General features: G+C 42.5%; 1 protein-coding gene across 1 annotated transcript; it reads right to left on the bottom strand.

The window, feature by feature from the left end:
* Nucleotides 1-1,971: 1,971 nt before the first annotated feature.
* LOC109903426 (proteasome subunit alpha type-2-like) lies at nucleotides 1,972-14,138 on the bottom strand. The gene is made up of 8 exons (XM_020500123.2): nucleotides 12,695-14,138; nucleotides 7,783-7,859; nucleotides 7,363-7,495; nucleotides 6,989-7,111; nucleotides 2,743-2,824; nucleotides 2,572-2,645; nucleotides 2,395-2,452; nucleotides 1,972-2,246 (listed from the first exon to the last, which is right to left on the bottom strand). Exons 1-8 carry the CDS (start codon nucleotides 12,793-12,795, stop codon nucleotides 2,130-2,132), a joined length of 765 nt encoding a protein of 254 aa, XP_020355712.1. The 5' UTR covers nucleotides 12,796-14,138; the 3' UTR covers nucleotides 1,972-2,129.
* Between the last annotated feature and the right edge of the window lie 11 nt (nucleotides 14,139-14,149).

Genomic DNA, 14,149 nt, shown 5'->3' with positions numbered 1-14,149 from the left:
TTGCACCCACACTGCTCGCGCGTGCCAACAAGCGTCTGCATTGCCAAGGGCTAAAATATAAATCAGTTCTATTTCTGACGCAGATCGCGCTGCAACTCCTGCCTCTCCTCATTGGTTTATTGAAGCAGATACCCACGTGCCATCTCCTCATTGGTTATACCCACGTGGGTGACTGAAAGACGAACGAGGTCAGTGGCGGTAATGCACCTAATTTATGAAAGTTGCCAATCGCAATATAAAGTCGAGAAGAAAAAGCCTGCAAGGAAGAGAGATGACTAGAGACGATTCAGTTAACCATTTTGTGTGTGGATTAATTGGCGGAGTAGAGGACCTTGTGCATTTCAGGTAAAATAAGTCAATGTTTATATCCCAGGACAAATTAGCTAGCAAGTGCAAGCTAACTAGCTAAATTGCCATAAATGTTAAATGCTTTTCGACCAGTCCCCAAATTAATATAATTGGTTCAGATTTTGTTTTTATATTTTAACCTGCTTGTCGTGATCACGTTTGGTGTGGGGGGACAAAATAAATGTATGCACGATAGTGCACACACGCAGGCAGTTTGGGTTCCGTGTTATACCCTGACTACACGTTGCAAAATAAATTTAGAAATCTATGTTATTCAATTCTTGCATCCACTGCTCGCGTGCGTCAACAAGCGTCTTCATTGCCAAGGGCTAAAATAGAAGTCCTTACTATTTCTGATGCAGATTGCGCTGCAAGTCCTGCCTCTCCCATCTCCTCATTAGTTTATAGAAGCAGGTACCCACGTGCCATCTCCTAATTGGTAATACCCACGTGGGTGATTGAAAGACGAACGGTGTTACCGGTCGTCGTGGTAATAATATGAAAGTTTAGATGCCAATCACCATATAAATTAAAAGATGAAAAAGCCTGGAAGGAGGAGAGATGACTAGAAATGATTCGGTTCACCATTTTGTGTGGATTAATTGTCAGAGTAGAGGACCTTGTGCACTTCAGGTAAAACCACTCAATGTTTATATCCCAGGACAAATTAACTAGCTAGCTAAATTGCCATAAATGTTTAATGCTTTTCGTCAAAGGAATGAGCTTTACACCGAGGCCTGTATTCTGGAGCAGGATCGATTTGGAGGTGGAGGGTCCGTCATGGTCTAGGGCGGTGTTTCACAGCATCATCGGACTGAGCTTGTTGTCATTGCAGGCAATCTCAACGCTGTGCATTACAGGGAAGACATCCTCCACCCTCATGTGGTACCCTTCCTGCAGGCTCATCCTGACATGACCCTCCAGCATGACAATGCCACCAGCCATACTGCTCGTTTTGTGCGTGATTTCCTGCAAGACAGGAATGTCAGTGTTCTGCCATGGCCAGTGAAGATCCCGGATCTCAATCACATTGAACACGTCTAAGACCTGTTGGATCAGAGGGTGAGGGCTAGGGCCATTACCTCCAGAAATGTCCGGGAACTTGCAGGTGCTTTGGTGTAAGAGTGGGGTAACATCTTACAGCAAGAACTGGCAAATCTGGTGCAGTCCATGAGGAGATGCACTGCAGTACTTCATGCAGCTGGTGGCCACACCAGATACTGTTACTTTTGACCCCCCCTTTGTTCAGGGACACATTATTCCAGTTCTGTTAGTCACATGTCTGTGGAACTTGTTTAGTTTGTGTCTCAGTTGTTGAATCTTGATGTTCATACAAATATTTACACATGTTAAGTTTGCTGAAAATAAACAGTTGACAGCAGGAGGACATTTCTTTTTTTGCTGAGAAGTTGTCATTGAACTGTTCTTATCTAATGATGTTCTGTATTGTTTCATGTGGACCCCAGGAAGGGCTTTTGCAACCGCTAATGGGGATCCTAATAAAATACCAAAAATATGAATGCCCAGAATTTTGTAATTAGATTTTTGACAAGGCCATGTAGTATATTTTGTCTATTGTGTGAAGCTCAAGTTATAGATGTAAAATAAAGACATGATAGCTTCTTTACTTTCTGGAATTTATTGAAAGTTACTGAGCTTGTCAGAAGGGAGGGACTGGAATACAAACAAATAAATGCTGTTATGTTGAAAATACAGTAGAGTCAATTTATTTTTGCAATAACCAAAGATAAACAATCAAATCACACTAACACAAATTTGTTTTAAGCGATAGCCGCCAAGTAGTCTTTCACTTCTGCGGGTGACAGTCGCCTGAAGCCAGCTTCATTGCAGATCCCCACTTCAATATTGTCTTCGGTCATCTGACCCTCAAAGCTTTCCTGTGAATAAAATATAGCATTCAGGATTCTGCTCATGACCCAAATGCAAGAAGATCACAAGAGGCTGGTCTCTTAATAAACGTGTGTCTGACATCAGATATCAACGTATAGAAGCCCAGCAGGAGAGGCTTTCAAGAGAGTAACTCACCTTCAAAGTCAAGATAGCTGTGTGAATGGCATCCTCCAGTTCCAGGTCCTCATTGTATCTGAGCAAGACATTCAATTTACCTCAAATGTATACAAAGGGTTACTAACAGCTGCAGTTTAACCTCAACTGTTGTGAGTATGATGCCAATTGGAATGGGGGAGAAATAGATTGAAATACCTTTTCTCAAGGAATGTTTTACCATTGACGTAGTTCTTCCCCATAGCAGTTGCTTTCCAGGCGAAATATGCTCCCTGTGTAGAGAAATCAAACCATGATGTCATCATAATCTCACAAGAAATACAGAAGGTAAACATGTTCAGATAGCAAAATGTGATAACGAGCCCTTACAGATGGATCAGACTGGAAAAGGTATGGTCTGTCCTCATCCCAACCAGCGATCAGCAAGGATACTCCGAAAGGACGGACACCCCTGCAGCAATAGACAAAACATTTAAGCCTATATGAAACAAATTGACTCCCTCGCGAATGCCTTCATTGGGAATATATATATTTTACATTAATTGAATGATATCAGATTAGAATAGCTGTTGGAAAAGCATTCATCATTAGACTGGTTGAGAGAATTCCAAGAGTGTGCAAAGCTGTCAAGGCAAAGGGCGCTACTTTGAAAAATCTAATATATTTGATTTGTTTAACACTTTTTTGGTTACAACATGAATTCATACGTGTTATTTCATAGTTTTGATGTCTTCACTATTATTCTACAATGTAGAAATGAGTTTTAAAAAATAAAAATAAAAACTGGAATGAGTAGGTGTGTCCAAACTTGAATGGTACTGTAGACATACATATAGTTGAAGTGAGAAGTTTACATGCACCTCAGCCAAATACATTTAAACTCAGTTTCACAATTTCTGACATTTAATCTGAGTAAAAATTCAGTCTTAGGTCAGTTAGGATCACCACTTTATTTTAAGAATGTGAAATGTCAGAATAATAGTAGACAATTATGGATTTCAGCTTTATTTCTTTCATCACATTCCCAGTGGGTCAGAAGTTTACCTGCACTCAATTAGTATTTGGTAGCATTGCCTTTAAATTCTTTAACTTGGGTCAAACGTTTTGGGTAGCCTTCCACAAGCTTCCCACAATAAGTTGGGTGAATTTTGGCCCATTCCTCCTGACAGAGCTGGTGTAACTGAGTCAGGTTTGTAGGCCTCCATGCTCACGCACGCCTTTTCAGTTCTGCCCACAGAATTTCTATAGGATTGAGGCTCATGCTTTGTGATGGCCACTCCAATACCTTGACTTTGCTGTCCTTAAGCCATTTTGCCACAACTTTGGAAGTATGCTTGGGAAAATTGTCCATTTGGAATACCCATTTGCGACCAAGCTTTAACTTCCTGACTGATGTCTTGAGATGTTGCTTCAATATATCCACATCATTTTCCTTCCTCATGATGCCATCTTTTTTGCGAAGTGCACCAGTCCCTTCTGCAGCAGGGCACACCCACAACGTGCTTCATGGTTGGGATGGTGTTCTTTGGCTTGCAAGCTTCCCTCTTTATCCTCCAAACATAACAATGGTCATTATGGCCAAACAGTTCTATTTTTGTTCCATCAGACCAGAGGATGTTTCTCCAAAAAGTACAATCTTTGTCCCCATGTGCAGTTGCAAAATGTAGTCTGGCTTTTTTATGGCGGTGTTGGAGCAGTGGCTTCTTCCTTGTGGAGCGGCCTTTCAGGTTATGTCGATATACGACTCGTTTTACTGTGGATATAGATATTTTTGTACCTGTACCCGTTTCCTCCAGCATCTTCAAGGTCCTTTGCTGTTGCTCTGGGATTGATGTGTACTTTTCGCACCAAAGTACACTCATCTCTAGGAGACAGAACGCGTCTCCTTCCTGAGCGGTATGACGGCTGCGTGGTCCAATGGTGTTTATACTTGCATACTATTGTTTGTACAGATGAACATGGTTCCTTCAGGCATTTGGAAATTGCCCAAGGACGAACCAGACTTGTGGAGGTCAACAATTTTTTTTCTGAGGTCTTGGCTGATTTCTTTCGATTTTTCCATGGTGTCAAGCAAAGAGGCACAGAGTTTGAAGGTAGGCCTTGAAATACAGCCACAGGTACACCTCCAATTGACTCAAATTATGTAAATTAGCCTATCAGAAGCTTCTTAAGCCATGACATCATTTTCTGGAATTTCCCAAGCTGTTTAAATGTGATACAGTGAATTATAAGTGTAATCATCTGTCTGTAAACAATTGTTGGAAAAATAACTTGTGTCATGCACAAAGACGACTTGCCAAAACTGTAGTTTATTAACAAGAAATGTGTGGAGTGGTTGAAAAACGAGTGTTAATGACTCCAACCTAAGTGTATGTAAACTTCCGACTTCAACTGTATACACACACCTGTTCTGAAAGGCCTAGAGTCTGCAATACCACTAAGTAAGGTGCACCATGAAGACCAAGGAGCTCTCGAAACAGGTCAGGGACAAAGTTGTGGAGACGTACAGATTAGGGTTGGTTTATTTAAAAAAATATCCAAAACTTTGAACATCCTACAGAGCACTATTACATCCATTATTTAAAAAATCTAAAGAATATGATGGCAGCACAACAAACCTGCCAAGAGAGGGCCGCCCACCAAAACTCACAGACCAGGCAAGGAGGGCATTAATCAGAGAGGCAACAAAGAGACCAAAGATAACCCTGAAGGAGCTGCAAAGCTCCACAGCAGAGATCGGAGTATCTGTCCATATGACCACTTTAAGCCATACACAGAGCTGGGCTTTACGGAAGAGTGGCTAGAAAAAGTAATTGCTTAAAGAAAAAAAAAATAAGCAAACACATACGGTGTTTACCAAAAGGCATGTGGGAGACTCCCCAAACATATGGAAGAAGGTACTCTGGTTAGATGAGACTAAAATGTAGCTTTTTGGCCATCAAGAACAACACTATGTCTGGCACAAACACTACACCTCTCATCACCTTGAGAACACCATCCCCACAGTGAAGCATGGTGGTGGCAGCATCATGCTGTGGGTGTTTTTCCATCAGCAATGACTGGGAAACTGGTCAGAATTGAAGGAATGATGGATGGCACTAAATACAGTGAAATTCTTGAGGGAAACCTGTTTCAGTCTTTCAGAGATTTGAGACTGGGACGGAGGTTCACCTTCCAGCAGGACAATGATCCTAAGCATACTGCTAAAGCAACACTCGAGTGGTTTAAGGGAAACATTTAAATGTCTTGGAATTGCCTAGTCAAAGCCCAGACCTCAATCCAATTGAGAATCTGTGGTATGACTTAAAAATTGCTGTACACCAGCAGAACCCATCCAACTTGAAGGAGCTGGGGCAGTTTTGCCTTGAAGAATGGGCAAAAATCCCAGTGGCTAGATGTGCCAAACTTAGAGATATACCCAAAAGAGACTTGCAGATGTAATTGCTGCAAAAGTTAGCTCTACAAAGTATTGACTTGGGGTGGGGGGGTTATGCACACTCAAGTTGTTTTTTGTCTGATTTCTTGTTTTTACACAATTTAAAAAAATTGGCATGTTGTGTAAATCAAATTATATAAACCCCCCAAAAATCTATTTTAATTCCAGGTTGTAAGGCAACAAAATAGTAAAAATGCCAAGGGAGGTGAATACTTTCACAAGCCACTGTATGACTATCTTTTTCAGCCAATTTGTCTTTGATATATGGCAGACCAAAAAGTTCCCTACTTTCTCCCTCTTCTAATTTCCTCCTCCATTTTTCACAGTAATGCTTCAATCAGTTGGTTTTAACTTTGGATTGAGCAAGCATTCTCATATATTTTCCATCGCTGCACATGACATAACTCCACCATTCCTATTCATAATATCATTAATAAAAAATAAAATGTATTCCATAAAGAAGCTTATCAGTATATTTCAGTTTAACAATAATATTTGTTCTGTCTTTCTGGAGAATAAAATTGAAATTACCTTTGTATGGCTTGTTTAAAAACAGCGACTTTAAACAGTTTCATTTTCAAATAATCGAAAATGAGAAGTTACCTAAAGGCAAAATAAATCATTTTTTAACAAAGGATGAGCCTTTCTTAGTAATCTACTGGAGAACCAGTTCAGGTTTAAGCGTATCAGTGAAGCTTTTAGTTACAGGTTTAATGCTTTAAAATAGACAAATTTCAGCCCCCCATACTCATATTCATTATATAAATAGGTACGTTTACATTTTCTAGCTTAGAGTGCCAAATAAAGTATATAATGTAAATATTCTTTGCTCATATGAATTAAAAAACAAGTAAACTGATAGCACTAGGGTAAATCAAGGTGATTTTTTTCATAAATGTTTATAGAATCTTATCTATTTTTGCTAACTTTCTATTGAAATTGGTTGGGGTAAGTTCATTTATATCTTTAGGAATATGAATACCAAGTATGTCTACGTCACCACCAGCCCATTTTATTGGTAAACTACAAGATAATGTACATTTTTTGTAGTTTAACTATCTAATGCCTAATATGGTACACTTATCATAATTGGGTTTTCATAGAGTTTTTCTACAATTCTTGTTCAACAGTCTGAAAACAAACATTGAATAAACAGTTGACTTTCAACCTACTCCATACCCTGATTGTGTGTATTCCTGCATGACAGAGGCCACCCTCTGAACAAGCTGAGCTGTGGGGATGGGCTCCTGGTACACCAGGAAGTATTGCTGGGCCAACTTCCTGGCTCTCCGGAGCAGCACCCTGTCAACACAACAAAAAGCATCTCTCTGAGTACTCAATACAGTCAAGAACTGTAGCTTTAGTTCACTTTGTTTATTTACCTTATTTGATCATGTACACTAAGAGATCATACATCTTACAAATAGGCCTATTCTATGAAAAACAACAATGTGCCTATGAAGTGGCCAGTATACTCGAGTGCCTAGGGAGTGTCATATGAATAGTACATGCTGTGTTGAAGTTAAATTCCATTAAGCAGGAGGTCTCATTACCTGTAGTCAGGTCCCATGCCACTGTACACCATGCCGATGTGTTTGGTTATGGGCTCCACTTTGTGAACACTAGTCTCGTCGTACAGGATGGACTTCTGTTTCTTTTCTGTTGCCAAGACAACTCCATTTGAGGCTGGAAGGGGAACAAAAATGCATGAAAATTCAATGCTTGGAATCAGCTCTCATTAGGCTACTTAAGAAGGTGATGTTGAGTAGTGACTTGTACAATCCTGTTGATGTGTTTAATTGGGTGGGTAGTGATGAATGAAACACTGAATAAACAGGGGACCCTTTCACTAAACTGCTACGAAAAAGTCACTTCGGTATCAAAGTGGCTTTAAAAGTGTTACACGAATTAATAGACAGGGTGGATGTAAACTACCTGCATCAAACTGCTGTTTTTACTAGCTAGGTACTTACCTTTGATTCCCACAGCGGGAGCACCTGCGGCTACAGCTGCCAGGGCATATTCAATTTGGACCAGTTTCCCAGAGGGGCTGTTGGAAAAAGGGAAGGTAATCAATCTTAGTTACAACCATTTAGCTAACTTAACTAGCTAAATATCTCACTAACTAGTTAGCTGTGTAGTCAAAACCCGAATAGTTGTGTCTATGTAACGTCCGTACAATTGCCCTTTCTTTAGCGCCCCCAAAATGTAATACTTCCAGATCAACTGTGATGTCAATACCATTGTAAAGCACAATTTCTACCCTTTCCAACATAAATCATTTACATGACCTAAACACTGCCCGTTTCTGCATTATTCAAGCACGCAATGAGCCCCGTCGGGTCTTTTTAAAAATGCTGAGTGGGGAAGCGAAACTAATGCGTGATAGTGAGACGGAGAGATGTCTTGTTTTGGAATTCTAAGGGATTCTTTTGAATACATGCTCTGTAGTTTGAACTCAAGGTAAGTAACCATTTATATTGCATTCTACACCAACTGAATCAACAGACTGAAACAATAATCCAACATACTGTTACTTTTCAAACAAGGGATTCTCAGCAACTCAGCTTTCCCTGTAGAAATAACATCTTAACATTTCAAACAAATACAATAGCAAAGCATTTCAAGTGAACTTTCAATAACAAGTTTACAGTCTGGAACTCTTAGGGCAGCGATCCACCTACACCCTTTGACATTTCACAGGTCTAGCACAGCTCTGGGCTTGACCTCTTTCTGACCTTGTGTGATATGATGCTGAGTATGCTTCTGTGTCAGTCAACAGTTCTTGTGGTGTTGCAGGTAAGTATGGTGTATGTGGTGCTGTGTGTGTGTTTAGTCCATCACGTTCTCTTTCAGGGGAACAGTTAATCTCATCAGTGTGTTGTTCTTTTGTGTTCAGTAGGTGACGACGATTGAGGCGGTACACCGCTCCTTCTGCGGTGCGGACGTTATATATGAACGTTCAGTGTCAGATGGCTGGATGACAACTGCTGGCTTCCAGAGGCCATGCTCCTGGATTCTAACTGACTCTCCGTCGATCAGTGGTGGCAGTGGTCTAGCTGACCTGTCGTAGTATCACTTTTGTTGTTGTTGTCTCTGTGCACGTTTTCCATGCATTTTGTTGTGGCTGACGACCTCAGGTTGCAGCTGCTGGTTGGTGCTGGGAAGTATTGAGCGAAGTCTGCGGCTCATCAATAGCTGGGCTGGGGATTTGAAGTTCTCAACTGGGGTGTTGCGGTATTCAAGGAGACTGAGGTAGGGGTCTCTAGTCTGCTTTTGCTTTATCCATGAGTGATTTAGCAGTCTGCACTGATTTTTCAGCAAGGCCATTACTTTGAGGGTAATGTGGGCTTGAGGTGACGTGTGAACTCCCATGCTTTGTGAAGGATTCAAACTCATTTGATTTGTAACAGGGCCCATTGTCAGATATTAAAGTCTCTACAATGCCATGCCTGGCAAAGGCTGCTTTCAGCTTGTGTATCACAGCTGCAGTTGTGGTGCTGTGAAGCTTGTCGAGTTCGAAGTATCTGTTGTAGTAGTCCACTGTTACGATGTAGTCCTCGTTGTTCCAGGTGAACAGGTCGGTTGCCACGACCTGCCAGGGTCGGTCTGGGATACAGTGAGGTAACATTGGCTCTTTGTTGTTTGAGGGGCGTCGTTCAAGACATATGGCGCATTTACCAACAATGTCCTCTATTCGTTTGCACATTCCGGGCCAAAACAAAATGTCCCTTTCTCTCGGTTTGCACTTTTCCATGCCCATGTGGGGGTTGAGCCGGACTCCTCTCTCGCAGGACCTTTACAGCATCGTGCGGAGGTTTCGACCGTGCTCTTCTTTGGTTCGACCATAGACAAGGATGTCGTCCACAATGCCCACAACTCCTTCGAGGTCTTCGTACACTTCGTCAATCTTTCGCTGAAACTTGTCTTGGGCTAAGATAATCCCAAAAGGCAGGTGACGGAACCTGTAGCGTCCAAACGGTGTGTTGAATGTTGTGAGCTTAGATGACTCTTCTGTGAGCTTGATAGCCCAGTAGCATGATCTAGCGTCCATGACACTGAAGTAGTGTGCTCCCGCTAGCTTGTGTGTGATGCCATCTAGTGTCGGTAAAGGGTAATGGGGGTTTGATAGCCCTGTTCAAGTCTCTTGGGTCGGGACATACTCGGAGCTTGCCTGTGCGTGGTTTCTCTACCATCACTAACGCATTTACCCAGTCAGTTGGTTCTGTAACCTTGGTGACTATGTCAGATTGCTCCATGCTCTCCAACTCTTTCTTTTATTTCACCTTTATTTAACCAGGTAGGCTAGTTGAGAACAAGTTCTCATTTGCAACTGCGACCTGGCCAAGATAAAGCATAGCAGTGTGAGCATACAACAAAGAGTTACAAGAGTAAACAATTAACAAGTCAATAACACAGTAGAAAACAAAGGGGGGGTCTATATACAATGTGTGCAAAAGGCATGAGGAGGTAGGCAAATAATTACAATTTTGCAGATTAACACTGGAGTGATAAAAGATCAGATGGTCATGTACAGGTAGAGATATTGGTGTGCAGAAGAGCAGAAAAGTAAATAATAAAAACAGTATGGGGATGAGGTAGGTGAAAAGGGTGGGCTATTTACCAATAGACTATGTACAGCTGCAGCGATCGGTTAGCTGCTCAGATAGCTGATGTTTGAAGTTGGTGAGGGAGATAAAAGTCTCCAACTTCAGCGATTTTTGCAATTCGTTCCAGTCACAGGCAGCAGAGTACTGGAACGAAAGGCGGCCAAATGAGGTGTTGGCTTTAGGGATGATCAGTGAGATACACCTGCTGGAGCGCGTGCTACGGATGGGTGTTGCCATCGTGACCAGTGAGCTGAGATAAGGCGGAGCTTTACCTAGCATAGACTTGTAGATGACCTGGAGCCAGTGGGTCTGGCGACGAATATGTAGCGAGGGCCAGCCGACTAGAGCATACAAGTCGCAGTGGTGGGTGGTATAAGGTGCTTTAGTGACAAAACGGATGGCACTGTGATAGACTGCATCCAGTTTGCTGAGTAGAGTGTTGGAAGCCATTTTGTAGATGACATCGCCGAAGTCGAGGATCGGTAGGATAGTCAGTTTTACTAGGGTAAGCTTGGCGGCTTGAGTGAAGGAGGCTTTGTTGCGGAATAGAAAGCCGACTCTTGATTTGATTTTCGATTGGAGATGTTTGATATGAGTCTGGAAGGAGAGTTTGCAGTCTAGCCAGACACCTAGGTACTTATAGACGTCCACATATTCTAGGTCGGAACCATCCAGGGTGGTGATGCTAGTCGGGCATGCAGGTGCAGGCAGCGACCGGTTGAAAAGCATGCATTTGGTTTTACTAGCGTTTAAGAGCAGTTGGAGGCCACGGAAGGAGTGTTGTATGGCATTGAAGCTTGTTTGGAGGTTAGATAGCACAGTGTCCAAAGACGGGCCGAAAGTATATAGAATGGTGTCGTCTGCGTAGAGGTGGATCAGGGAATCGCCCGCAGCAAGAGCAACATCATTGATATACACAGAGAAAAGAGTCGGCCCGAGAATTGAACCCTGTGGCACCCCCATAGAGACTGCCAGAGGACCGGACAGCATGCCCTCCGATTTGACACACTGAACTCTGTCTGCAAAGTAATTGGTGAACCAGGCAAGGCAGTCATCCGAAAAACCGAGGCTACTGAGTCTGCCGATAAGAATATGGTGATTGACAGAGTCGAAAGCCTTGGCAAGGTCGATGAAGACGGCTGCACAGTACTGTCTTTTATCGATGGCGGTTATGATGTCGTTTAGTACCTTGAGTGTGGCTGAGGTGCACCCATGACCGGCTCGGAAACCAGATTGCACAGCGGAGAAGGTACGGTGGGATTCGAGATGGTCAGTGACCTGTTTGTTGACTTGGCTTTCGAAGACCTTAGATAGGCAGGGCAGGATGGATATAGGTCTGTAACAGTTTGGGTCCAGGGTGTCTCCCCCTTTGAAGAGGGGGATGACTGCGGCAGCTTTCCAATCCTTGGGGATCTCAGACGAGATGAAAGAGAGGTTGAACAGGCTGGTAATAGGGGTTGCGACAATGGTGGCAGATAGTTTCAGAAATAGAGGGTCCAGATTGTCAAGCCCAGCTGATTTGTACGGGTCCAGGTTTTGCAGCTCTTTCAGAACATCTGCTATCTGGATTTTCAGATGGGCACGGAGAGAGCAAGGGGAATCTTTCTCGGTGGGTAGACCACAGGGGTTGCTTTCTCGGTGGGTAGACCACAGGGGTTGCGTCCGGAGGGTCCGTTTTTTCAACTTTTCTCCAATACTATAGAGCAATTACCATGTCGATCAACGCTGGAATAGAAACCTAGTTCACACCCCCGATTTTGAAGTCAACACAGTCGCTACAGTCCCATTAGTATTCTTTGTAGCCTCGTTTGAATGTTGCGGTTGCGCACATTTGTACGGAATGGGGTGAGTTTACGTTAGCAAGCTAACGTCAGCCAGTTAACGTTACACAGAAGCTATGGGGATTGTATCGAACTTGCTAACACCAAAAATAGAAAAACTGCAGTACACATATTCTGACATTAGATAGCCTACATTAGACATGTTAACCATCTTGGAGATTAATTAGCTTACGCTAACTAACCCGCTTCAAGCTATACATCAGTGGCTTCAACTCAACAGTTAGCGGTAGGAAGATAACGTTAGTTAGCTAAGCATTTACGTTAGCTATCATCGGCGTGACACTGCATCTCTTGTAAGTGTTGCCTCAAGTCCATTTAAATGGCCATAAAGTAAGAGAAAGATCACAACTATCGCGGAAAATGGCTTCATGGTAAGGTGTTAATTGATTACGTCTTGTGTTGCTACGCAGAAATATATTGTTATTTTAAGTTACCTGAAAGTAGTGAGGGAGAAGCTGTATCCTCGTTCAGCCATTGTTGATCTGTCTTGGGGAAAGCTTTGCTGGACGGACCAGATGGCGGAAATGAGCTTCATGAAGTTCCGTTCATTGCGCTGTCTGTTCTTCGATGAGGTTTAACCGCGATTGGCATCCAATAAATAATGTATTACCGCCACCTACTAGACTGAAGTATAACTCCCTTAAACTTTCCTTGAAAATAAAAAATAAAATAAAGAAATACCCAGTGGTGTAAGGTAAAATAAATACTTTAAAGTACTACTTATGTAGTTTTCTGTGGTATCTGTACTTTACTATTTATATTTTTGACAACTTTTACTTCACTACATTCCTAAAGAAAATAATGCACGTTTTACTCCATAAATTTTCCCTGACACCCAAAAGTACTCGTTACATTTTGAATGGAAAATGGTCCAATTCAAACTGGTCCAATTCACTTATCAAGATAACGTCAATGGTCATCCCTAATGCCTACCTACACAAATGCTTTGTTTGTAAATTATGTCTGCGTGTTGGAGAGTACATTTGATCAATTCCATTTACTTTTGATACTTAAAACCAAATATGTTTAGACTTTTACTCAAGTAATATTTTACTGGGTGACTTTTACTTGAGTCCTGTAGGTATTGCGATGAAACAGCAGGGAGCAGGTGTCGAACCCTCGACTTTCTATCCATAAGTCTAGTGCGCTATCAACTGTGCCGCAAAAGCATGCTCAAACGGCAGAGTCGATATCCGCGCTTATAAACCCAGGGTCGTTACAGTATCTTTACTTTTACACAAGTATGACAATTGGGTACTTTTTCCACCACTGAAAATACCCTACTATCTAACCCTACATTCACCAAAAACACACCACCCTACCTCACCATTTAAATATATCTAGTCATCCCTCAAGCCAACAGCCTGAAAGGACTGGACACTTCTGACTTCAAGTCTCGTACACCCAAATACCTCTCTGCAGCTGCCACCACAACCCCAATTTTCTGCGAGGATCAGAAATCTCCGGTGCGAGAGAGGCAGGTTGAGGTTTCCAGGCTTAGAGTAGTGCAGAAGTTGTCGTATGCTGAGGCAGTGAAGAAAGTAGCAGAAGATGGGTCGAGGGCGAGGGACCAAACGACTAGCATCCCAAACACCGGGAATCATTCCCTTCAGTTGGTCAACTTTCACATTTACCGCTACCCCAGTAATCACTCCTTTCAATGGCGCCCTTGTCTTGAGAGCAAAACAATTCACACCTCTTGTCCCCATTCGTTTAACGCGGAGCGCCTGCTTCACCACCCACACCTAACCCCTCCGATACTTCGCCCTCACTCACATTTCTCCTCCTGCCTTCGATCCGGTGTACAGCTCATCCTGCTTGCACTTTCTACCATTCTTCTTTAACAAACCATCTCCCTTTTCCCCGCCATTTGTAACCGTTTCAAGCTC

The sequence above is a fragment of the Oncorhynchus kisutch genome, linkage group LG14, assembly GCF_002021735.2.
Source record: "Oncorhynchus kisutch isolate 150728-3 linkage group LG14, Okis_V2, whole genome shotgun sequence".
NCBI lineage: Eukaryota > Metazoa > Chordata > Actinopteri > Salmoniformes > Salmonidae > Oncorhynchus > Oncorhynchus kisutch.
The sequence above is the reverse complement of the archived record's forward strand: the minus strand, read 5'-3'. Positions and strand labels throughout refer to the sequence as shown.